This window comes from Corvus cornix, chromosome 5, assembly GCF_000738735.6.
Source record: "Corvus cornix cornix isolate S_Up_H32 chromosome 5, ASM73873v5, whole genome shotgun sequence".
Classification (NCBI taxonomy): domain Eukaryota; kingdom Metazoa; phylum Chordata; class Aves; order Passeriformes; family Corvidae; genus Corvus; species Corvus cornix.
In genome coordinates this window covers 45,982,204-46,008,764 of record NC_046335.1, presented here as the reverse complement: position 1 = coordinate 46,008,764, position 26,561 = coordinate 45,982,204, and the positions used below count along the sequence as shown (strand labels likewise).

The window sequence follows — 26,561 nt, the reverse complement described above, 5'->3', positions numbered from 1 at the left end:
TTGGAGAACACTCTTTATACCTATAGAAAGCTTCCTAACATGCTTGCAGACTCTTTTCTATATTTAGGTTTGAATATTGCAACTTCTGCAGGAATACTACCAAAAAAAGAGGTCAGTAACTGTTAAACAGAATTTCATTTGCTGTCATTTATCATATCAGGCTGCTTTTCAAAAAGCAATATGAAATCAAGCTTGTTGAAATTCATCCATATGACAAATGCCTATTTCCTGTCTCTGCTTCAATTTTATAGTGACATGTCTGCCCTTATTAGATTTAGTACCTGCTCAAGTCAAAAGAAAAAAAATTCAAAATGGCAACGAATATCTAAATCTGTGCCACAGACATGTCCAGAAATCCTAACTAAACGGCTGCCTAAACTCCAAAACCCAGGACAATCCAAGTATCTTCCACTTGCACACTATGAAAATTTTTTAAAATACTGTAAAGCTCTCCTAAGTCCTTCAGAAAGTTTCTACTACACTATAAAGCAATAAATAAAATTATTTAGCAAAATAAACAAAAAAAAATTTTCAAGACTCTAGACGCATTATTCAGTTGATATGAAGGAATTGCATAGATTTGACCTCAAACAAAATTTCAAACAGCTCTGTAAAAAGAGAAAGACATGATGAGACTGAGCCTGTAAACAGACTTTGCATCTTCCAAAACCATTACAAACAGCATCAACACACTTTCAGAAAAGGTAAGCTTAAATTATTAAATTAACAGGAGTGTAATATGCACTTGGACTATGAAAAGGACTTCCAGAATGCCAAATTTCTTTGATAATTCCACAGGCATAACTAGTTTATAACTTCATGATATGGAATAGATGACTCACTCTTAGTCTACCTTTAGTGTCCTCATACTGATAACTCTTAAGACCATTATCAGATGAGAGCAGCTTTCATAATTATGATAGTCAGCATGAAGAGCATGGGGGTGGTGGGTAAGTTAAACTTTAGCTACATTTTACCAGTCATATCAGGAGCTGGTATAAAATTGCAGTACTCTATTAAGGCTGTAGTTCCACATAATTATTTTTACTCACTGCACATCTGATTTAAGAGGGCTAACTCTCCCTCCCAGCTCTGATCTCCTCACAGCAGAGTCCACTTCCACCTTACTTAAGGTGATTCACTTACTCTTAATGCCATGCTCTAAACTAGAGCTGTGAAATCGTGCTGATAAAATAATGTAAACATAAATAAATGAAACTTAATGAAGCTACGGTAACTTCCACCAGTTTGGAATCTGACCCTCTGTTGCTCATGAACTGTAACTACTTCTGGATTTTGCAAACGTATTTGTGTTTCTGTCATTTGTGCCTGAACACTGACTGCAGGGAGGCAGCGACATTGAAACAGACCATCACATGCATCAGCTGCTCACAGGGTGCAAAGTGTTGGGGGTTATTTTGGTCAGTGCTATAGTCTAATATATGTATCGCACTTCCCCCTTAGCATGAATGAAAGGTGAGGGTGAGCTCATGTTTGCAGATGGTTTTAAACATACTGGAAATAGCTGAGCTATCACACCAAATTTCTGTGAAGCTTCATCCAAACAGTAATGAAACTGTAAGGTCCACAGAGGTGAACAGCATTTATTTTTTTCAGTTTTAAATATTGCTACTCTGCCCTCAGCCTTGGTTGCAGCACAGTTGAGGCCTGCACTCCTTGTTTGGGAACCTTGGAGGGAGACGCTCTGGGGCTTTTTGGGGGGCTGAGACTCTACCATTTGGCCTCCAGCTGAGCTGCAGCATCAATCCTGGAGTGACAGCAGAGCTCACGCATTCAGCAGTTCGTGCCTTTAGACGAGCACAAATAATTCACAGGCCAGTGGGTGACTATGACAGATGGCAGCCTCTGAGTGATGAAGGCCAAGTTCTCTGCTGAAGTGAACAGGGACAGCATGGCAGGAAAGCCAGGCAAGCAGGGAGCCCAACCCATCCAAAGTCAGAGAGCAATTCCTGTATATTAACAACTACTCATTTTCATTTCATCAGAACCTTATAGCCTCTCCCTGTTTCCACTCCCTTTACTTCTAATTTTCTCTCCTTCAGTACTCTTCCCTTGCCTTTTTCCACTCTTTTCCATTAGACACTTTGCCATTAGACACATCTCATCCCCTCATGTATCACTTCAGGGGATGCACTGACCTTCTCCTCTCATTTTCTGAGCCAAATATCCTTGTCTGACTTAAGAGATGTTTCCACATTTAAAATCTACAGTTATGAAAGAGATGGTGGCAAAGGGTGGGAGGTTTGTGGAGTCAGCACACAGATACACAGTGCAGGGTTTCAATCTGTGGTAACGCATTTTTAGATGGAGCATCAAGAAGACTGTTTGCTTCTGCTAGTTTAAATAAAATAAAATGAAATGAAATGAAATAAAAGGCCACAATTCTGAATCTGACTCATTACTGGGCACAGCCTCTGAGCTACTTTAAGCAAGCAGTGAGGTACAGAAGCAATACCAGCTGTAATCGCTGTAGGTCCTAATATGCTTAGCAATTAATCAAAGTAGTTATTTTAGAACACTTTCAAGTGGTTTCAAGAGTTCAATTTCTATATAGATACTCTTGCCTCAGAACAAATGTCCTCATAGGGGATTATATCTATATAATTAATTTAAAGAAGCTTATTTTAGGAAAAGTCCAGGAATAGACAGATCTTAGGATCTGGCTGATCACACAGTGAAAACTTTACAATCAAATTCACTTTCCCTACAGCTTTGTTCATTTTGTTTCAACTTCATTTCAAGTCTTTACTGGCTACTTAGGTCGCTTCCACTACAGCCTGTGATCTTACAAAAGAAACCAGAAAAGGTAAAGTACCCACTGCATTGAGGAGAAACAGGGATAGGGATAGGCAGGGCTATAGAGTACAGCATTTCCACCTCTAGCAATCAGCCATAAAAATTTGTGGGTTGAAACCAGGGGGAGATCTCTCATTACACCAGGCAAGGAGCTAATGCACAAAGCTGTGACACCGTGCTACTCAACACCAAGCAAGCAGAAGACAGGTGTGCTCCAGGATAATATTATTTTAATCTCTCTTTTTTTCCAAGTTGACCAGCCAACAATACTATGAGCTCGACTGAAGGAGACAGGTTTGAAGTTTGTTTCAAACCTCTTTATATAGATGAGAGTCTTTGAATTGAAAAGACAGTGGATCACGACTTTCGTGTGGCTCCTATCCCTCACTGTGAGACTACACCCAGCAGCCAAAAAATAAAAAAGAGAGGTTCTGCCTCCTTACTACCTTGTTCCCTCTTCTCTGTGCCTGGTGAAGTCCTGGTCAAACTGAGGGGGAGAAGAGCTCATCTGCTATTGTAACAGAAGGAAAACATCACATCTCATGCTTACAAAGCCCTATTACTTTGAACACCACTGAGAAATTCAAACTGCCAATAACTGCCATTTTCTTTGAAAGAAGATGGGCTTCTTAGTGAAGAAAGGAAGAATTAGTTACACTGCTAATCATCTTGCATGACTTGTTTTTCCACCTGACTTGTTTCCACCACAGAGTGTGCTTTGTGCAAACTTCTCTGTTCAGAGCACAGGGCTTTTTTTCCTTCCCTTTTCCTGAACTCCAGGAAAGGCTCCCCACCATCCCAATGTCCTCAGGTTACACTGGCAGAGCTCCAGATGGCAAACAAACGCTGATTCTAAGCATTCTCTCTCGGCCCCTTTGCTACACATCCATTCGTGTGGAATTCAGCAGAAAAAAACCAACAGTGGTAACACTGACACTGTGGCACAATTCACCACAGAAGACACACAAGATGTGTAAAAAGCAGAGGTAAGAGAATTTTTTCTGAAACAGATGTTCTGTGTACTGCAATCCCACCTGGTAACACATGCAATGCTTGAAAACCCATCATGTCAGAAATGCTAGCATTTTCCAAATGTATTATACCCACTAGCATCACCTTTATGACCTTTTTCCTTGAGGGTCTCCAAGGAGTTTAAAGATCAGCTTGTATCTGCACAAATACATAGAGCAAAGCCAGCTCGGACCCAAGTGCTCCTTTTAGTACTCTCCACATTGTATCTTTGCAGCCAAATATTTTCCAAAGAGCCCTTTACTCAAATTTTCAGAGGAGCTCTGATGCACCACTTACGCAGCTGAAGAGGGCAAGAGCGGTTACAAATGTGCTCGGAGCTCTGCTGCTCTCGAGATGACACCAAAGGTCAAACTTTTTCAGTACCAAAGGGACATGCAGCATCCTAAGCACCTGGAAAACAGAGCCACACATCTAAAAAATCAGGAACTGAGTTGGTAACTTTTGCCTCATTCTTCTGTAGCCATTAAACACACCCTAAATCCGAAAGCAAATATTCAGTATTATCTCTGACCACATGAAGTTGTTCCTGTATTTAGTCACTTTACCCACTCTGAGCCAATCTTGTCACCATTGCTTTCAGAAGCCTGATTTTATCTTTTTATCACTGCTGCTACAAGACAGCTTGAGTGCAACAAACATGTCTGTAGTGAAATCAGCTGACCCAGAAAAAAAGTGCTAACACCAGTCTAGATTAAAAAACAAGTACAAGTAGATGTTCTCTCTGACTGCAGGCAGTCCATGCTAAAATGCTGGAGCAATACAGGCACTGTAAAGGAAGACTGGAATCAAGGTCCCCTGATTCTGCCCTTATGCCAGTTTGCTAAGCTTTCCTAAATTTTCCACAGGTTTAAGCATGTGAGTGACCTACTTAAAACAATGTAATTAAAATAAGCAAGAGTGTAATTATCTTTGCTATAAGAAGGTCTAAAGTTTTCTATTATTTTTTACCCCAAAAGGAAAAGCTTTCTTAGATGTTGTATTGTTAAGACAAAGCTATTTATTTTTGCAGGCTTTAGTTTTAGACTCCTTTTTAAAACGTGGATATTCATTCACTGACACAAAACTTGCTTAATAATAAATCCCTGCTCTACTTATTTGTTTCATTTACCTTACAGTTTTCTCTAGTATGAGGAAAGCTTCTTCATGAAAGGACAGATTTTTAATGTGCCAAGCCCGAGATCTACCAGACTCGAAAAACATGTGTAGCAGCACATATCTTCATCTAGGCTTCTATTAATCAGATGCTTTTTATCTTCTCTGACTCGAAATGGTAGTGCAAAGTAAAATAGTGCTGTCACACACAGGAAACTGCAAATCCATCTCCACTGGTTTTCTCTGTTTATCAGACTCCGAGCTTTCTCCTAGCCTCTCAATAAACCCCTCCTACTCACAGTGCCTCCCAAAGATCATAATAAAATCAAATATTTGTCTTGCATTCCCAAATGGAGAGTGTGTGTGCACACATGAAGGTGGAATCAGGAAATTATGAAGCAGAGAGGACTCGACACCAGAACGGCCATACAAAATCACCCAAAGCCATTAAATTTACAAGCTTTCAGCTGATGTCAAGCATGTCTGGACTAGGTGAGGAAGAAACAAGTTCAATTAAAAAGATGACCATATGAAATGGTTCTAATTCCTCCAGGTAAAAGGGGTTTTTATTAACATACTAATTACCATTATAGTTCACATTACGGACAGTATACATCCAGCAGCAACACCAGTGAATATTTGAAACTACATCTGTCCTACTGTTCACAGCTGGGTCTGCTCTGGGAGCAGGAACCCCAACTTTACTCCAGCCCACTCCCTTCCTGCAGTGTTTGTTGACACTGATTGCAGACACTGGGATCTTGGCAGTGCCAGAATTTTCCCATTTGAGAGGTAAGGTGTGCAGGGCTTAAAACTGCTTTGTAGGATTGAAGAATAAGCAGCTTACCACAGAGGGTCTGGGATACTGTTTGTAGTCAAATCCAAGCTCTTGAGCACAAGGCCAGAATTCTCTTTTACTGCAGAGCTGACAATCCAGTCTGTGAGTTCGTATTTCATAGTAAAAAAGTAATGAAAGGAGCTCCCATATTTCCTGGTTAACATTTCAGCCTTCTAAAGGGTAATAAAACAATATCTCCCTACAACAACAGATAAGTCAGACAAATAAAATGTCAAACTACTTTAGAAATAAGCTAGTCAAGATAATAGAATGAATCTCTCGAGTAGCCATTAATAGCATTTGGCAAAGATGATTCCAGAGGACATATGATATCTAATACAAAAGGATGTGCTATTTTTGTATCTCCCCTTTAAAATTAATTGAGTGCTGACAAAAAGATACCTGCTTAATATCTAAAACCTTCCCCACATCCGTAGGAGGAATGATACCACTAACAGTTCTATGAAAAAACCGAAGCAGAGGCTGCATGGTCAGCCAGAGGGAGCCCTGTGCTGAGACTCAAGGCCAGGGATCCTTATCCCAGTTCTCCTGCCAGCCAAGTGACCGTGGGGGCAAACTTCTTTCCCTGACACGTATCTGCAGTGTGAAGTTACCACATACTTCACGAAACATTGAGATTTATCAGCACAAAGCATGCTGCAAGAGCTCTGTGTTTTTATTACCACCAAATTCCCTAGCTGCACAACTAACATAAAGGGAATAAAAACTCCATCTCAACCAAATAAGCAGCTAAACTGTGAGTAAAACAGCAATATGGGATACAGACATATTCATTTGCTTGCATTGCTTCCTGCAAAACAAAGATGACAGTAAGAGCCCATATTAACAATTACTCAGCATCACAAAACAAGAATATATAAGCTAGACCTAACTTTTCCTATTGTGCTTTCTGAATGACTTGCCATTATCACTATAATACAGCATAAAAAATACTGCACTCTTCAACCTCTATTTTTTGATTAACCAGGTGCTTTGGGCATTTCTGTCTATCCCCATTCATAATTACAAGTTGTTATTCCCATTTTCAATGTGACTTGCAGACAATTAAATCTATTTGAAAGAAAAAAACTTGTTTTTCCTTCATAGAAATGACTTATTTTCAAAAATAAAGCAGACCTGTTAGGTTAAAAAGCGAATTCCGACCTTTCCTTCTGCCTAGTTTTGATTAAGTTTCCTCCTTTTCCAGTGACTCTTACAAGAGTCGGAGAAATTCACCATCTCTCCTAAGGCAAGTGGAAACTTAGGAGAAGCTTGCAGTATGATAATGAAATCTCTTGCAGCAAGTCTTCAATAATACCAGTTATCCTCAGGGTACCCAGCCCTCTGAGCTGGAAGACAGATGGGGAATAGAATGAAGCCCCCATAATCCAGGAGGAAATGTTCAGCAACCTAGACATACACATGTGTATAGGCCCTGATAGGATCCACCCAAGGGCACCGAGGGAGCTGGTGGAAGAGTTTTCCAAGCCACTTCCAATTATTTGTCGGCTGTCCTGGTGAACCAGGGAGGTCCCAGCTGACTGAAGTCAGCAATTATAATGCCCATCTACAGGAAGGGTTGGAAGGAGGATCCCAGGAACTACAGACCTGTCCTGACCTTGCTGCCAGGGAAGGTCACAGAGCAGATTGTCTTGAGTGCCAGCATGTGGCACATACTGGACAACCAGGGCATCAGGCCCAGCCAGGATGGGTTTGGGAAAGGCATCTGCTGCTTGACCAACCTGATCTCTTTCTATGAGCTGCTTAGTGGATGATGGAAAGGCGGTGCATGTGTGTACGTGGACTTTAGTAAAGCCTTTGACAGCGTTTCCCAGAGCATTATCCTGGAGAAGCTGGCTGCTCATGGCTTTGTGTGGGTGTACTACTCACTGGGTAAAAAACTGACTGGATAGCTGGGCCCAGAGCTGGTGGTAAGTGGTAGGTAACAAGTGACAGGATGAGAGGAAATGGCCTCAAGTTGCACCAGGACAGGTGTAGATTGGATATTAGGAAAAATTTCTTCACTTAAAGGGTGGTCAGGCATTGGAACAGGCTGCCCAGGGAAGTGGTGCAATCACCACCCCTGGAAGTCTCAAAAAATGTGTGAATGAGGCACCCCAAGTGACATGGTTTAGTGGTGAACGTGGTGGTGCCAGGTTAATGGTCGACTCAATGATCATAGAGGTCTTTTCCAGCCTTAACAATTCAATGATTCTAAGTCCTGAGGGATGCACTAAACAAAGCACCAGCTCATGGGCTGAGGAGGACATTTTTGAGGACTGTCTGGCACAATGCAGTTTTCCCCTAGGTTGAGAAACTCTTGGTTTGCAAATCTTTTCCCTGGTCTCAGCTTCCTGGTCCTTTGTGTTCACAATTTGGGCTAAAAATCAGAGTTTCACCTTCAGGACTTCTGTTGCCATTTATGGCTGGAAAAGGGCTTCTCAGAGTGAGATTTTTTCACTTCTTATTGATTACTGCTGTCAGAGGAGCCTGTAGGTTTTCTCCATCCTGTCAGTCCTAAGGTGTTTAGTATGGCAAACCAGCCTCCCTGTCAGCAGTGAGGCAAGAAGCAGGAAGAGCTAAAGAAAAACAAACACTGGTGGGAAAAGTGAAGCATTATTCCTCTCCACAACAACTCCACTCCTAACATCAGGCATGCAGGTAGAAAGCCTTTTCATGGCAGAAAGATCCTTTTAAATCCCTCAGAATCTACAACCTGACAGCTTCTGGTCTAGACTCCTTGTCTGTGTGCAAGCAGTGCTCTGACACGGGCAGACTTTTCCCCCTCTTTGTGTCAGCGAAAGGAACACGATAGTGTGCCATTTTTCCAGAAGGTCATGTCCTTGTCTGTACAGCAGAAGTGACTATTCTGGTTAAATGTCACCTCCCAGTGACAGCACACTTGAGATAACAATTCACACTGCCCGATTTCCATGGTGAAACACTACCTGGGAGACTCATACTTCTTTTGTATGAAGTACAAACACTTACTACACGCATAATCAAACATATTCACTGTCAGCCCAAACAGATGCCCCCAGCACTCATTCACCACACTTACCCAAAAGGCTCTACACCATAAAAAAAGCACTTGTCCTTAGTCTGTAAAGACCACCTTAAAGGCTCAACAGAAGAAATTTCTGCAGAGAAACAGATTTTGCTTGATTGGTTTTTTTCCTGCACACTTTATACAGCAGTGCTGTGCATAATGCTGTTAAGGATGAGCGAGTAAACATGGCCTTAAGAGCTCTATCCTCCAAATCATACAGTCATCCTGTGTGAATATTTACAGTAACAAAGAAAACAAAGAAGCCTCCCACTCTTCTTCAAACCTTGCCTGGAAGCTCTGCTGAGTTAAATACATAATAATACAAAACCAACAAAATCACTAACAATGCAAAAAATTGGGTCAGTCCAACTGCTGAAGGTTTAGGTTTGCTGCATCTCCTTGGCCTAAACCTGTAACTCAGTTTGAGAGCTGAAAGCAAAGTTGTTCAAGTTTTGACACAGTAATTCAGTAAATAAAACAAAAAACCCTAGTTCAATTAAAGACTCTATTAGTGGGTAAATTATGGCCACACTACAGACAACTACACTACCTGCTCCATTTAATTGCAAAACCTACATGGACTATTAGAATAGCCCTTTTGAGGGGACTGTGTAACAACAGGTACTTTAGTTTTCACAGACAAAATGAAGGGCGAAAAAGTAACAAAAAGCATTATTTTCTAGCATAAATCACTGAGATTTTGTTCATTCAATTTGATTGACACAGGGTAAGGTTAACTAAATAGAAGAGATCTTAATTCCACTTGTAACTAACATGAAAGACATAGATTCAAAGAACATCAAAACTAAAGAAAATACATTAAAAAAAAAACCAAGGAAAAAAATCCCACATAACCAAAACAAAAAAACAAACAAACCCCAAACACTACAAAACCAAAGCAATCTGAGACCTAGGAGCAGGAGGAGAAGGATTACTGAAAATCAAGCCATGTAAAAATTTCAGACACCACCCTTTTAGGGTGTGAGATTAACCAAGCCCAAAGTTGATACCAGTTAACATCAGAGGACTTCAGTTCCACTTCACACTATGGACCTTGGTCAAATCCTCAGTTTACATGTGCTGCAGAAGTCCACAGACCTACATGGACTTAAATAATCACCTGCAATTCCCAGTGAAAAGGGACACCATGCAGTGGTGATTGTTTCTCTGAGTGTCTTCAGTAGCTTGACAATAGTCAGTACTTTCTGTTTGCTATCACCTGTATTTTCTTTTAAACTGCAAGCCAGAAATTATTTTTCGTTCTAGATTTCTGACAAAATCTGACTTTCCTCAGCTTGGGACTGGTCACTCTGTCACCTATAACTGTTTAAAGGAAACCTAAATAGGAAGTATTTAAATAAAATAAAGGGGGAAGACTGAGCCTCTATCGAAAAGCTTCACCACTTCAGATATATCCACCTGGAAGTTATTACAGGGTTTTATTTCTAGCTTTAGTCTTCCAGAAGATTCAGAAATATTTTTCCCTACAGGGCTTTAGAAGGGACTGAACATAAACACCAATGCATTATCATCTTCCTTTCTGCCCACTTCAGGAGCTTCACTCTCTGAGATTATCCCAAATATATCTCAGTCTCTCAGCCATTTGTTGCTGGGTGATCAACTATATAGGTACAGAAACACTGCCAGGTGCTGCAGCACCTCTTTTTTTAATCTGTTTATCTGTACTTTCCTTTCCACAGTGTGTTCTTCTACACCTTCACTGTTTTTGTAACACGATTGAAAGGACTGGACCAGTTTTCTTCCCCTATTTAAAATACATAGGCTGTGCAAAAAATATGCAAGTTAGGGGGAAAGAATGAAGATTGACAGATTTCATGCATGACTTTGGTACGTAAGTTTTTATTTATTATCTTTAATTATTTTTTTCTTTAACAGTGAATTCTCATATCAGCATTTGTCATAAATCAAAAAAAATGTGATCTGAGTAGGAAAGAATACAGTTGTGCTCAGTATTCAGGTAAACAACAGTCACATCATATGAAGTTACTTTGCCAGTAAAAAAAAACAGAGGATCCTGGGCTAATAATTCAATTCCCACTTCAGTCCCCTCATGCAAGGGGTTCAGTACAATGTCTTTCCAGGGGACCGCACCCCAGTGGAAACAAGGAAACAGAATCCACATCAGCAGTAAGCAACATCTCTTGGTACCAGTCTGATCCATTATATTAATTGTACTACTTTCTGCAGATTGTCATTTCTACTCTCTAAAAAGCCATTCACTGAGGCCCACAGGTGAAATGCAATTATCTACTCAGAATGTTATTTCAAAACAATAAATCGATCACAACTATTCACGTACCTGATGGAGGAATGGGAGCTCAGAGCACCTGATGTGATCCCAGCTGACAAGGTGGCCTCTCTGCAACCAGCAAACTGGGACCTGCAAAACAAGAGCCCATGGGTCAGAAGTTACATGTCTTTTACAAAATACAAGGAAAACAACTCTTAACTGTGCCTTTGGAAGCACAAAAGAGACCCCCCCCCCTCATTAACTATGCTAAAACCACTGGACTGAAACCTAACAGAGAAAAACCTGGCAAGGTGTGAGTTTTCATTAGTGTGACTGTAAAGGGATGGTGAAACCCACAGCTTGGCTCATGAAGCTGTCAGAATGACAACACCCACCGATGGCAGCAGGAGCAGAGCAAGGGGGACACATCACATTCTTGAGCTGGTGGGATCATGTTCTTCACTCTCAATGGGATTTAAGCTCCTTTCTCCCATGGGCACTTGTGAACATCCCACACAGCATGTTTCCACTTAGGCCCATATTCAAGCACTTCATTAGAACAGGGCAGCATTATCAGCTTCTTTGCATAATCTGAATGCCATTAAACACTGGATCAGATATGAGCACTTCATCCCATTAAACGCTGGATCAGATATGAGCATTTCATGGACTTGAGACTCAAAAAAGACATATACAGAAATCCTACACATCCAGAATATATAATGTATAAATCCAATTCTGGGGAGGCGGGAAGTTTTGAAAAACAGAAATACAAGAGCCTTAGAAGAAAAATTAAAAATCAGCTTTCTAAAATCAAAATGTTTTCATAAAACACAGAGCATTAGAATCTCTTTATGACATAATATTTTGGATTTTAAGAAAGTTATACTTCTGAACTTTTTGTATAACCACAAAAGCTAATTTTTCATTTATAGTCTTAAAAGAATGCTGAGCTCTCCACAAAATCTCATGCACACAGAAATTGAAAAGGTTTTATTAAACTTAGTAAACTAAACTTAAAAAAAAAAAAAAAAAAAACTAAAAAACCCCTATCAGTAGAACAGCAAAAGGTGTAATTAGTGGCACCACACTGTACAAAAGAATGAAGTAACTGCACATAGCACTGGACAAGACAGGGCAGATGGAAAATTAAACCTCCATCCTAGGTCAGGTCATTACCCACATGATGCCCTGCATTAAAACTTAACTTCACAGAATCTCAGGCTGGTTGAAGTTGGCAGGGAGCCCTGGAGGACATCTGATCCAACTGTCTGGTTCACACAGAGGCACTCAGAGCCAGTTGCCCAGAATTGTATCAGACAGCTTTTAAAGATCTCCAACCACAAGGCTGCACAACCTCTCTGGGCAGCCTGTGCCAGCACTCAGTCACCCTCACAGCAAGAGCATTTTCCTGATATTCAGACAGAACTTCCTCTGTTTCAGTCTGTGCTTCTGTTCCTGTCACTGGGCACCACTGAAAAGAGCCTCCCTCCAATCTTCTTTGTACCCTCCCTTCAGCTATTTGTATGTATTGATAAGATTCCCCCTGAGTCTTCTCCTCTAGAAGTTGAATAGTCCCAGCTCCTTCCTCTCAGCCCTTCTCAATTACTCATCTTTGTGGCACTTCACTTCCATCATGATAAGACTCACATACAAATGTACACTGCTTCTCAACTGCACATGAAATCTTGTCAGAGCCCACAGGACACTTGGCAAGTGCAGATATTAGATCCCTTCCTAATGCAAAGTGCCTGGGAATCAACACTCCAACAGCTTGCTACCAGCAGCAAAAAAGTGACATGGTGACACTTTCCTTGCTCCAGGAGCCCCGAGAACTGGAGAAGAAATGATGTGCAATGGCTCTACTCAAGTTTCTCACCCCCCATCACCCCAATTATGGACTAGTCGAAAGGCTTTGAAGGGAAGGCTTTTAAGGGAAGAATGTTTTAAGCAGAATAACAAGCGTTTTTATGCCAATGCAATGACTTCCATAGTTATTAAGGCAGAATTAGTATACTTGGAAGTGACAGAAACCATCAGCAATGGACAATTAAGAGTACAGATTAATCCTCAAAGACAAGGTACTTAAAGACCTAATAGCCTGACTGAAACCAGTGAGATCAGAGAGAGATTTAACTCTTTCAAAGGGCCTACAAGGCCTTTAATGCTTATTTTCCCAGTAGGCTTTCCCTGCCTTCGGTTCAAAGTCATCCAAAGGGTCAACTTCAAACACCTGTTTCAAATAAAGAGGATGACAGTGGAGAATTCAACCAGACAGACTCCACAGGAACAAACACAGATCTTCAACACTCCTGTCTGCTACTTCATGAGTTAAAAAAAAAAAAAAACAACCAAACCTGCATTATCTAATTACTGAATAAATGAAATAGATTAATTAGGTTGGACAGTCAGAAGAAATAAGGCCATTCCTTCCCATTTAAGCACACAGTACAGGAGACGCACCGAGAAGGGAAAAAATATCTACTGCAGAAATTAAACATTTCAAGTACAGCACTAGAAGATCTTTCAGGAAATAAGTGATTCTATATGGGGAAGGAAACTATGAACTACTGATTGCATCAGTGTGTCTTTACCCACTTCTGAACACTTCTGCTGCCTAGAACAGCATTACTGCGTCAGGCATGGAGCCTGAAGTGCCACGCAAGGTACAAAATCTGCTCCCCCTCATAATATCTTTTATCCAAATTGCATCTATAGCACAGAAACAGATTATTCACAACTGGGAAAATTCATCCAAACTTTGTTTCCCAGCAGCTTTTAAGAGAGAGGACTATAGAAGTGAAGCATGAATGGAGATCGTCTAGGGAGAATGCTGTGTAGTAAAAAGGACCTCACTGGGACAAATGTGTCTTCATTTTTGTTTCCAGCTTATTAGAACAAACAGAATCCCATATTTGTTCCAGTTTCAAATGGCAAAAGCAACAAAACCAGCAAAAATTTGAGTAAAATTAAAGGTGGAGGAATCTTTTCTATAATATTTCTGCTTTGTTTCCAAGCCAAGAAAGTGCTTGTATGTCTTCTGTATCCCTTGATCTAGTTGGATTTATAATCTTAGAGAGAGAATTTGACTGACCTAGTGAACTCTCTTTAAAGATCACCACTACTTTAACTCCTTTGCTGTAAATCCTTCCGCATTTTAGCACAGAGATCTACATATAAAGATAAAACTGACCAGGCACATAGCCCAGAAATAAATTCTGAACTTTTGCCTGAAGCAGAGGAGAAGCTCTATTGTCCACCTAATGAAACATATCTATAGGAAACATTACTAAAATCTAAAATTTAATTATAAAATTAAATTAAATCAATAGACTCTAAATAATTATTAAAATCTAAAATAGATTTCTTCCCTTTTCCCTTCCCTTCTGTTTTCATTTTTCTTTTTGTTTTATGAATTTATTTTCTCACATCTGCCAGAAAACTAGATAATAAGCAATGTCAGCATCCATTTTGTTGAAAATTTCTAAAACCATACTGACCCCATCAAAATATTGACTGCAGAGTTCTTCTTTTAACTTTTCCATTTAACTTTCAAATGATAAAAAATTTGAGGTCTCTTTGTTGTCATAATGCAGAAGCTCTGCTAGCCCAAGACTGTGGCTGTTGATTGTTCACTGAGGTTAACTCACATTATTGCAGAGAACAAGCTCAAGGCCAGTGCAACTTCAGGCTTACTTGACATCAATCACACTGTGACTTTGCAAACTCCTGCTACAGAAGCTCCCTTTAACAAAAAATTAAGCTTCTTTGCCTGTGATTATGTATTCAGCCTAACTAGTCCCAGTTAAAGCAAGAGGGATGTAAGGTCAAAAAAATGTTTCTGTCACCTTCCTTGCTTGGTGTTTGTTTAAATTCTGCCTGTCCTGGAAGGAGGAAAGTGCTGTTAATGTTTTGATAGATTAAATGAGAGTTTGTACTCAATAGCACTGCATTCAATACTTTCTTTAATCAAGTAAAATAATATCCTAGGAATATATATAGTGGATTTTTTGCATGAAAGTTTCAATAGCATTCTTAAAAATGCATACCCAGTGCTGACACTGAAACATATCCAATCATCTTAGAATCATAAATAATTACTTTTAAAGCCTTGTACAAAGGCAAATTCCTTGCTCTTCTGCAGCCACTCCAATTGTTGTAGGGAGCTCAGTTTCCAGGGGGAAGAAAAGAAGTATCACAAATGCAAACCAGAAATCTGAAGGGCAGTAGCATTATGGCCAAGGTTAAACAGATTAGATTAAATAAATTAGATTTTCATCATGCCCTAAGTGCAACTAACAGGGCACTCTGTGTCCTGAGAGGGGAGACATCTCTAGCTCAAGACCTCCCTGCCTTGGTACACAAGGTTCAGCCCTGGCTGAAATTCGGGATTAAGAGCAGGCCTGAGTCAGCTGATGGGAATCCAGGACTCCAGGCAACTGAAAGGAGTGGGGAAGTCTCCAAATGCAGATTAGAAAACACCTGAACACCAGCCATGTGAGCCACAGTCCTTGCCCTTGCAGCTGGAGAGAAGCTCTAATGAGCATAACCTTCACAGGTAGGTCTCACCTGAGAGTGTGTTTTTAAGCAACGAGGATCACATCACACAGACACATCTGACGCAGCAGCCAGACAGTCATTACCTCTTCATCTCCCCTGATGTGTGAGACACCTTACCAAAAGAAGGCTTGTCAGAAAACTTTTTTTTTTTAATACTGGCACACTGAAGGCTCTATTTCACTAGGACCCAAAATCAGTACATTTACCAGCTCTTTCTGAAACATTTCCTTTCAGCATTATTAATTGGATTGTTTTCATCTCAAGGGAGAAAAGATTGGCAAAATGCTTTACCACCAATAAAGAATCACTAATTCTGACATTTATGTGGAAAAAGTGACTATCAAAAGAGTCATTCTGGCATAAGAATTTGATGGCTCATAAACAACACACCACCCCACCCCTGCCATGTCCGTGGAAGAGCCCTGATGGTGCTGTCTGCTGCCTTAAGACAGCATCATCTATAATGCCTACTACCAAAAGGCAGCTTAAAGCCTGGGGTATCAAAAGTCAATTGAATCTGGAATTTCTCAATGTATGCCATCCTGTAGCTGATTTTTGCCTTCTCTATATATCCTCATCTCACTATTTGCAGAGATCCTCAGGGACCACATTTCTCTGCTCTGCATCTCCTGAAGCACCAGAGCAGAAAGAGAAAAGGACTGAATTTTCTTTCTTTCTTTCCCTTGACAGAAATACCTCTGCTCCTGACAGGCTGCATGGTAGCAGAATGCTGCAATCTACTATTTGATAAGAAAAGGCAGAAATGATGAGCTCCACAGCCTCCCAAATCCAACACAGACATCTAAATATGTTATCCCTTGCACTGCGTATTAGCTTGGCACAGAAATTTTTTGTGTCAATGCTGTATACAGATTATTCACAAGTAAATAAGATTACAGCCAAGGCTGGGAAAGCTCATTCCCCAAATAATAAATTCCAGCAGCTCAAACAGAGATCACTACCATGGGGAATAGGACAGTACTGATTGACAAGAAGTCACCCAGCTTCACCCTCGAGCAACTCACGTAGCTGAGGTATTCCAGAGAATAAATCCATCTGATCTTCTCATATTTCCTCATCAGATATAATTTAGTAACAAGTATGCCTAAACTGTCCAGAAGCCAGCACAGTCCTGAGGAAAACAAAACCTTACATCAGGCTTCTGAAGGCTGCAGGACCAGATACAGAAACAAACCTGCAAGGAAGTGAGGATATCACTCCCATCCTCAGAGACCCAGCAGACTTCAGAAAAATGACAAGGGCCTTTTGCAATATATTTCAACTTCAACATATGAAATCAGAAAGATTATAAAATGTCAAGGCAATTCAATCTTTTGCTTTTGCTTACAAAGAGCAAGCCATTTATCTAAAGCACACTTAAGGGGCTTTGATCTTATCTGATTCTTAGAAGACATTTAAAATAGCAGGACAAGGAAGGTAAATTCTGTGCTCCAGGATATGACTTCAGACCTCTGAGAACAGGGACAGTTAAACAGGTGAGAACAAGGAGGAAATCAGTGTAGGATCACACCTGCCCTCCTCCCTAGCTTCCACTGACAAACAAACTATTGTGGTTCATCCCTAACCACAGCAGCAGCAAGGACAAAATTACCAGGAATTCACTGACTGTCAGTCCCACAATAGCCTGCACTGCTGCTGGCAGCAGGAGTTTTCAGGGAATTCCTCAGCTACGCAGCACTGAAATGGAAGAGTTGTGATGCTTTCTGCTTGTACCTGGGGACACCTTTCTGGTTGGGCTCTGCTCAGCAAGATTGGTGATCAAGACTTCATCCTGTCCCAGCTATGCCTGCTTCAGGTGGGCTTTCTTTGCTCTGGGACTAGACAGAAGCATTTAAAACACAGAAAATTTCAACCTATGGTTGAACACACATTTTTCACTGCTGTACAGTACCATGCCAGAGATGAACACGTTCTTTCCTGTGAAGACACACAACACTCACAATCACTGAGGTAAATTCAAGTAAAGAAGATTTTGTTATTTGCCTGGCTTTCATAAAGTTTTTTCCAGTTTCGGGCTGGAATTTCAGGTGTTTAAAAAAAAAAAAAAAAAAGAGGGAAAAAAATCCCTGCCAAGAACAACCAAAGCTCTGGTAAGTGAGATATTCATCTCAGGAATAACTCCTTTATTTGCTATGGAGCTGCAATGAAGCTCAAGCTCTTGGGCCTTGCTTTGTTCTCACAAACTTGTGCCTGGCCCTCTACCTTCACTGACCCGAACTCAACATTCCAGCCTGATCTTAGACCTGCCTCATCTCCAAGCTCTGGATCACTGCCCTTTGGGCCATGGACACTGCTGGGCCACTTCAGGCAATGACACAACCTTGTCAGTATATTCAAGTTTCCTAAGCCTTAAAAGCTCCTTGAGGGAGAGGGGAAAAGAAAAAAAGCCTCCTCCATCCCAGCTCTAACTATAAGCTGTCATACAACCTTAGACAAGTACAAAAAGCTTTCAGCACAAGTCTAACATGCAGCCATGCATACTGCAAGATGATCCCTTTTCACTCGAGCTGTTCTGTGGCAGTATTTTCCAATGCTTTCTTCTTTGCCACAAAGTAAATCATTGAAATTTCTGCAACAAACCCACAGCAGTTAAATTGCCCACTTACCTTTCTCTATTATCTGATTTGCATTAATTACATTCAGCTTAATTGAAGCAATTATTTAGTTAGTACAAACTGGTGGTCATGAACGTACTCCTGTTGAAACATTTTGGGTTGCACACAGACCAATTACCTGCTGAATTGCACAGCACCTGATTCAAAGTTGATTCAAAGTTGAACAGAAAACCCTCTAGATGGTACACGGCTTTTGTTTTCAAAAAGCTGTGATGCCAGAGGAATGAAACTAAGCGGGTTGACAAATACAGCTTTGAAACACCTACCCTTCCATTAAATGAGTTTAACTTATTTAGAAATCAATAAATTATTCCCCATCTCTCCCACCAACAATAATATGTGACTGCTACTAATATGTGCATTGTAAGGGACAGGATGAGAACCTCACTTCACTGAGAGCTGAGTGCTCATGCATATACAGCATTTTAATAAGTAAACAACTAGATGGCATTACACAAAAGACAGGTGGAAGAAGGCTGGCCTACATGTCTTTCTTGAACTTAAGACACATCAGGTACTTGCCTAAGGATGCTTCACTGAAGTTAATGAATTTTGTTTGGGAATTATCTTAATTAATGCCTCTAAATGTACTTTTCTCCCACTTTATAAAGACAACTATGCCTGGGAAGTTTATGGAGACAGACAATTTAAAAACACCCTCTTGAAAAACAGCTACCTCATGTGAAGGACAGAGACAACAATGAAGAGCTGAGACTTTATCTGGCTGGAATTCAGATTGCCAGGAAAAAGAATGGCCACTCTTAGGGACTGCACAGGACTGGTCAAAAAAAATGTAAAAATGTACTTCAAACGTGAAGGTCCCCATGGAAAGGTCAAGATATTTATCAAAATCCTCTGCTGACCTCCAAAGAATTTATACCCAGATCACAAGACACAGCCTTGACCTATTTACGAGTAGAACAAATCCACATGTGATGCTGATGCTCCTACCACCCTCCCACAAGGATGGATCATAGCACACAACATGCAGAGCTGCTACAGGCCTCCCAAGTGACTTGAGAAATCAATGGCAAATATACCTAGACCTCATTTTTAAGAGGGCTGCAAATCAGCTGAGGATGAAGTGAGAAGGGACTGACAAAGTTTAAAAGACCAATTCATGCTTCTTGCTCTGCAAAGCAGCTGCTCACACCTCATGGGTAACTTTTCCTTAGCACTGAGTGTTCACTCTCTGGCAGCACTTGGTCATTTTTCACCACACACCAAAGTCCCAGCCCAATACCAAAGGGCTGCCTCTCCTTCCTTTTCTCCTCTTCCCCTTAATTGAAAAGATTTCCAGGAATTAGCAGGCCTCCACATGTTTGTTTTAAACAGCAGCTTCTTTACATTCCCACTAAAAATACAGAAATCTATGAAGCCTAAGCGCCATTCTGCACAGAGGGTGCTGAAAAATTAAAATCCTTTTCTTCATTGGAATGAGCCCAAAATATTGTCATGCCAACTGTGGTTCTAAAGATGGAGGCAAGATAAGTTGAACAACAATCTACTGGAGCATAACACTTTAACAAACTGCAGATATATCCAACCCCCAGATAATTGACTAACAAATCACTGACAATCAGAGAAATGAAGGCCAGAATAAGGAAATTTCTTCTCACTTCCTATCACCTTCACCAGCACATCTTCTAATGATCCCAGCATTTCATTTTACATGATGCTAAAAAAAGGGAAGGCAGGCAATTCAAAATTTATGAGGAGCCAAGGGAACCTACTGAGTGCCACCTTTCCTGTTTCATTCCTCATGCCACTGGCATAAACTGGGTTCACAGTCTCCCTCACTTAACAGCCCTATGTATCTTGCATTCATCTGTCTCCCTGTCTGCTAGCTTTTAATACCATTTACCAACATTAATTTCTTCTCAGCTGCCTTTCTCCCTCCAGGGTTCTCTGTACAGCCCTAAGGGAACTCAGGAAAATACATTTTCTACCATTTATTCCCAGGTCCTCAGGGCAAGGCACTACACTCATCCTTCCTCAGGCTGAAGAGGACCAGGTGGGACACTTTCCACAATAGGCTAAAAAGGCTGCTGTACAAACTTGGATGCTTACAGAAGTGACTTGCTGGTACTACCAGAGGCTCAGGAGCACAAAATGAAAGGGTAGTCAAAGCCAAGTTTTTTTTCTGTACAGGAGAGCTGTACACAGGAATGAGACCAGAAGAGTTGGGGTTTAAGATATAATGACAGTATAGAAATGCAAAAGTGCTTTTTCCTGGCAGGTATTTGTTTCTCATTTCCTGGGTTTTCTGTATATGTTCTACAGCATTTAAATCTAGCTGCTGGAGCCTCAAAAGCACAAAGGTACCTAATACAATATTCCAACCAAGTTCCTGTAAGAAATGCCTCAAAGCCATTCGACTGAAGGAAGAAGCAGAAACATTTACCATCAGGTGGCCTTCTCAGCTACAAAAATTTGCATCACAAGCGTCAGCACTCTAGTGCTACTTGCAAAAGCTAAGTCTGCCAGAGCTGAAAATAATATTCAGTAGCAATAAAAACTACTGGCTGTGGCTCGTAGTGAAGGAAAACTTTTTGGATAACAATTTCAAACAATTTCAAAAGGGTTGAGATACCAATTTCTGTATGGAACCAGTCAAGACTCAGTGTTGGTTAACAGCCAAGAGGCTCTGAGGAGGCCCATCTTTTACAGAGATTTCAACCTCCTGTCCGTCAAAGCAGAGAAAAAAAAAAACGGTAGCAAAACTGAACTGAAAGGTAAGGTGCCAAAGCAAAACTGAAGCTCAAGAGAGGTGACAATGTGATTTTCTGACATAGCCAGGACTTGTGATTCTCTGCTAGGTAGAATATACAGAAGGTTACAGAAAAATGTGGACAGATGAAGCAGCATATAAAAGCCTAAGGAGAGCAGTACACGAAACTTGTTCTGAGCCACTTTCTGACCCAGAGGCTAACCTAGACTGGGGTTCTGTTCCCTATGACAAGAGAAAGTGAGGAAAGATACAGCATGTCCTAGATAATATTTATTCACAATGCAATATTTAGAAAATCTTGTTTCCTCAAATAGAAAAAAAGAAACTGAACAGCAAGACGAAGTTGTTCAGGTTCTATTTCAGCTTCAACATTCTTGTCAACCTGTCCAGTATACAAAAGTTTACTGTCAGCTCTTTCCTGCTACAAGTACTTCCCTGACTGCTCACAGGCCTGCTTGCCAGCACCAGAGATACTTCTCACATTTTTCTTCTCTCTTACACTCTTTCAAATACTCATTCCAGCAACAGATATCAAAATGATAAGGACAGCAGAACAGAACAACAGTTTACTCTTATCAAATAAAGGGAACAAGGTAGCCTTGGAGAACTAGATAAGGCCGACAAAACAAAAGTCATGCAAAACACAAGCAGGATGCCAGTTCAGCTCTGCAAGGCTAACACAGTAAAAGTTATGCAAAACAATGATATTGTGGTTACTCAAAAGTGGGGGTCGAGGGGCAACCTCCTAAAAAGGACACCAGACACTGAAGACAGACCCCAAAGAACCATATAGGGACTTCTGATAAGAGGTGTGACTATGTAGAATAAAGTAATGCCGACACATCAAGTAAGCGGGGAGAGCTAATGAATGTGTAATCAGTGTGTACGATAAAAGCTCTGCTTCCCCGACGCTCGGTGCACTCGAGCCTCCGAGTGACCAGCGCTGCTGCAGTGAGGAATGCCTGCTTTCTAACACTCAAAACTGTGTTAGAAAGTTTCTGTCAGGCCGATTTCGGTATCATTTTTGGCAACTCCCAGTGGAACACTCTGCCTGATCTCCCACGGATCCGAGGGATCTCTGGATCTTCACACCAGCACCGGGACTTTCCTGGAGAAGACCACAGATCCCCGGACCAGTCTGGGACACGGGTAAGATCCTATTTGATAATAAGGCATTCCTTTGGGAATTCTGCCCATATAAGACGTGTAGCTCTTCCAGTGCACTGGGTGGGTTATTTGATACTCCAGAATTCAGTATTTGACTGGTTTTATCGATTCATAATTGTTTTGCATTTGCATTTGTGTCTGTATCTGTATTGTATGATTTTGGGTCTAGTACTCAGAGATGGGTAGTGGACAATCTAAAAGGGGCATTTTGAAAAAATCCCCACTTGGTTGCATTTTGCAACATTGGAAAAAGATTGGGGGTCCCCCTGGGGGAACAGCAACCAGGGAGAATTTAATTAAGTGTTGTAATCAGCGGTGGCCGTTGTACAAACTAGACTCTGGAGAAAAGTGGCCACAAAATGGAACCTTGAATTATAATACACTGTTAAAGTTAATGTTGTTTTTAAGACAGGAACAGAAATGGGATGAGATTATGTATGCTGATATGTTTTTCACTTTACGGAATCATCCGGAATGGCAGAAAGATTGTGGCTTGAATCCAGCCACCTCAGACCCTTTTGTGCTGGCTCTTGAAAAGGACAATCAAGGAAAATGGTTAAAACATTGTTGTTCTATGTGCAGCACAGGACAAACTTGTTCTAAACATCTCCCCAGTATGAAGAATGATTTAGATGTTATGGTCAGTCCTAACTGCAGGCTGGACGGGGGAACAGAAAATCAGGCTGCTGAGACTGATATTATGAGGGAACTAACATGTAAAGACGTGGATTTAGCAGGTCTAAAAGAGAAGACAGAGAGGCCAGGGAGGATGTATCAAAGAGCAGAGGAGAAGACAGAAGAGACAGAGAGGATGTATCAAGGAGCAGAGGGTTTTAGTCCAACTGCAGAGAGAACTAGAGCTGAACACAGAGATGTGAGAGCAGCTGCCTTCCATGAGGTAGTCGGTATGGATGGTCCAATTACAGTAAAAGTTCCATTTTCAATAATGGACCTTAATAATTGGAAGTTGATTGCTGGCACCTACCGAGATGACCCAGACAAAATGGCAAAAGCATTTGAAATGATGATAAAAATCCAGGATCCGGACTGGAAGGATATAGATACTATGTTAGAAATGCTGTTTGACAGTACAGAAAGAGAGATGGTTGTTAAAACCAGTAGGAGGTTTGTGGAAGAACAAATTTTGACAGGTAACTTGTCAGGTACCTTGGACATTAATTTTCCCACTGTGGATCCAAAGTGGGACCCTAATGTGCCCATGTTTAGAGAGAGATTAAATAGATACCAACAATGGATACTATATGGAATTAGAAATGCCATACCAAAGGTTATCCATATGTCAAAATTATTTGAAATTAAGCAGGATGGTAAGGAATCACCTACCGAATTTTTAAATCGCCTGAAAGAAACAGCTCGAAAATATACTAATCTTGATCCTGAAACAGAGGAAGGAAAAACTCAATTAGCCCCCATATTTGTGGGGCAATCCTCAGATGATATTAGAAGGAAATTACAACAGGCTCAGGGACAAGACCAGTATGATTTAGGGAAGCTGTTAGATGTTGCTTGGGGAGTTTATCAGAATAGAGAAAGCCAGCAAGAAATAACTAAACAAAAAGTAGTTGGAGTTAATGAAGGAATTTCCAGAGGAATGGTGCCCCCGGGGAAAGGAAGGGGACAAGGATGCAGACAACCTACCTCAAACCCCCCCAGGAGACTTGGTATTAATCAATGTGCATACTGTAAGAAAGACAGGCATTGGGAAAGGGATTGTTTGCAGTTGCAACACATGAGCTCCCCTCCCGTGGCTGTCACTGATGATGACTGAGGGGGACCAGAGGATTCTGCCCCAGCAGAACCTCTGGTCACAGCTAAGCTGGGGAAGAAGAAGGTAAATGGGAAGGTAGAATTTTTTGTAGATACAGGAGCTAGTTACTTAGTGCTAAATACAGTCAGAGGAAACTTGAGTAATGTTTCTGTAACAATTGTTGGTGCAACGGGAAATCGCAAAACTCGGCCATTTTTCAAGCCCATTCATTTTAAATTAGGAAAACAGTGGATGACTCACCAGTTTTTGCATCCACCCAATTCACCAAAGCCTCTCCTTGGGAGAGATTTATTGGAAAAACTAAATGCTGAGATTAAATTTAATAATGGCAAAATACAGGTTATTATTCCAGAACCTAATTATGTGGAAGCCTCTATTTTTGCATTACAGTATCCAAAATGGGATCCATCTGCCAGTATCACTTGAGGATGCAGTGATTCTGATAGTCTGGGCTGGAGAGGTACCCAGGAGATCCAAAAAAGCAGAGCCTGTAAGAACTAAATTGAAATCTGGAGCAGGACCGGTAAGGCAAAAGCAATACCTTTTGAAAATAGAAAGTCATAAGGGGTTATTACCCCTTGTGGAAAAATTTATAAAATATGGCCTATTGAAGGAATGTGAATCCAGATTTAATACCCCTATTTTGCCAGTTAAGAATGTAAACTGAAGGAAAGGCTTACCAGCTGGTACAGGACCTTAGTGCCATAAAAAAGATAGTAGAAAATACACACCCAGTAGCAGCAAATCCTTATACCTTACTAACAACCTTGAGTGAAAAATTTAAATGGTTTATGGTATCAGATTTGAAAGATGCCTTTTTCTGTATCCCTTTGAGTACTGAGAGTCAAGAGCTATTTGCTTTTGAATGGGAAAATCCAAACAGAGAGAGAAGTCGTCAACTGACTTGGATGGCTCTACCACAGGGGTTTAAAATTAGCCCCACCATATCTGGAAATCAATGGGAAAAAGAACTGGAGGAACAGGAAAATCAGAACCCTATTGAAGTCTTGTTACAGTATGCAGAAGACATTCTGACAGCTACTGAAACTAAACTGCAACGCTGGGATCAGACTGTGGCATTGTTGAATTTTCTGGGACTAAGTGGATACAGAGGATCCAAAGACAAAGCACAAATGTTCCAGACCACAGTAACCTGCCTGGGATTTGAAATTCTCCAAGGACAAAGGAGGCTGGGACAGGAATGAAAAGAAGCAATTTGCCAACTCCCACTGCCACGAATGGTAAGAAAATTATGTACATTTCTTGGGATGGTGGGATGGTGTCTCCTGTGGCTCAGCAGTTATGGGCTGCTAGTAAAGCCATTGTATGAGCTGTTGAAGACAGCTGAGAAGGACTTTATAGTCTGGACTGATGATTCATGGGCTGCCTTTTTACAACTTAAGCAAGCCCTTATGCAGGCCCTGCTTTGGGGCTCCCAGACCCCATGTGCCTGTTTGAACTATTTATCTATGAAAGACAAAACACAGCACTGGGAGTACTGTCGCAGTTCCCTGGGGAGAAGAGGAGGGCTGTAGCCTACTTTTCAGAGCAACTAAATGTCAGCCAAGGCTGGTCTAGTTGTCTGAGGGCAGTAGCAGCTACTGTTATCCTGATCCAGGAAGCGTGAAAACTGACTTTGGGACAAAGCATTGTCATTTTTGTACCACACATGGTGCAGTTGGTACTCAAGCAAAAAGGGGGCTACTGGCTCTCTCCCAGCCAGATGCTAAAGTACCAGGTGGTCTTGCTGGAACGGGACAATGTGACAATCAAAACAACTTCTATCATTAATCCTGATGTGCTCTTATCTGCCCAACAAGTAGAAGGAACCCCAGAGCATGACTATGCTTTGCTTTGTTTGCTTACAAACTATAGAGGAAGCATATTCCAGCAGACCTGACTTACGAGACAGACCCTTGGAAAGTCCTGATTGAGAGTTGTTTACTGATGGGAGCAGCTTTGTCCAAAATGGAAAATGACTATCTGGATATGCAGTGACGGCACACCATGAGGTAACTGAATCAGGGGCGCTCCCCTCCAATGTGTAATTGCGCTCACTTGAGCTTTGGAAGTGAGTACAGGAAAATGAGTTAACATTTAGACTGATTCAAAATACACTTTCGGAGTGGTGCATGCATGCAGGGCCATCTGGCAAGAAAGAGACCTTTTGACATCTAAAGGCACATTGATCAAAGGTGGAAAGCAAATCTTGGACTTACTCAAAATTATCCAGAAACCAGCAGAAGTTGCTATTACGCACTACAGTGCACATCAAGCAGGTAAGACCAAACTGGAATTGGGGAATTGTTTAGCTGATAAGGCTGCCAAAGAGGCTGCAGAAAAAGGCATGTTTGAAAACATATCTTTAATACCCCTGCCAGAAATACCTCTCCCAGTAGAAAAAAACAGAGTATAGTGCTAGGGACTGTCAATTAATTGAAACCTGAGAAGCAAAATTTGATCCACAAAGCTGGGCAGTTACTCCAACCAGGCAAGTAGTGGTCCCCGAACCGATCTTGAGTGAAATAGTGGATTGTAAGGCACTCAGAGGAGTACTGAAAAACTTTTGAAACATTTGCAAAAATCTATAATTGGGTTT

The 26,561-nt window shown here is 41.0% G+C and overlaps 2 protein-coding genes across 4 annotated transcripts in view; one reads left to right on the top strand and one right to left on the bottom strand.

Annotated features, from left to right (window-relative positions):
* Nucleotides 1-26,561, bottom strand: part of TSPAN4 (tetraspanin 4) — a 428,081-nt gene that overhangs the window by 262,889 nt on the left and 138,631 nt on the right. For all 3 annotated transcript variants that reach the window (XM_039553304.1, XM_039553305.1, XM_019281512.3), the window contains exon 2: nucleotides 11,149-11,229. The gene's annotated coding sequence lies outside the window, so the exon portion shown is untranslated. The remainder of the gene's footprint in view (nucleotides 1-11,148; nucleotides 11,230-26,561) is intronic.
* LOC120410137 lies at nucleotides 21,942-26,486 on the top strand. Its single transcript, XM_039553300.1, has 2 exons — nucleotides 21,942-25,203; nucleotides 25,838-26,486. The coding sequence occupies exon 1, from the start codon at nucleotides 22,352-22,354 to the stop codon at nucleotides 23,960-23,962; it is 1,611 nt and encodes a 536-aa protein (XP_039409234.1). The 5' UTR covers nucleotides 21,942-22,351; the 3' UTR covers nucleotides 23,963-25,203; nucleotides 25,838-26,486.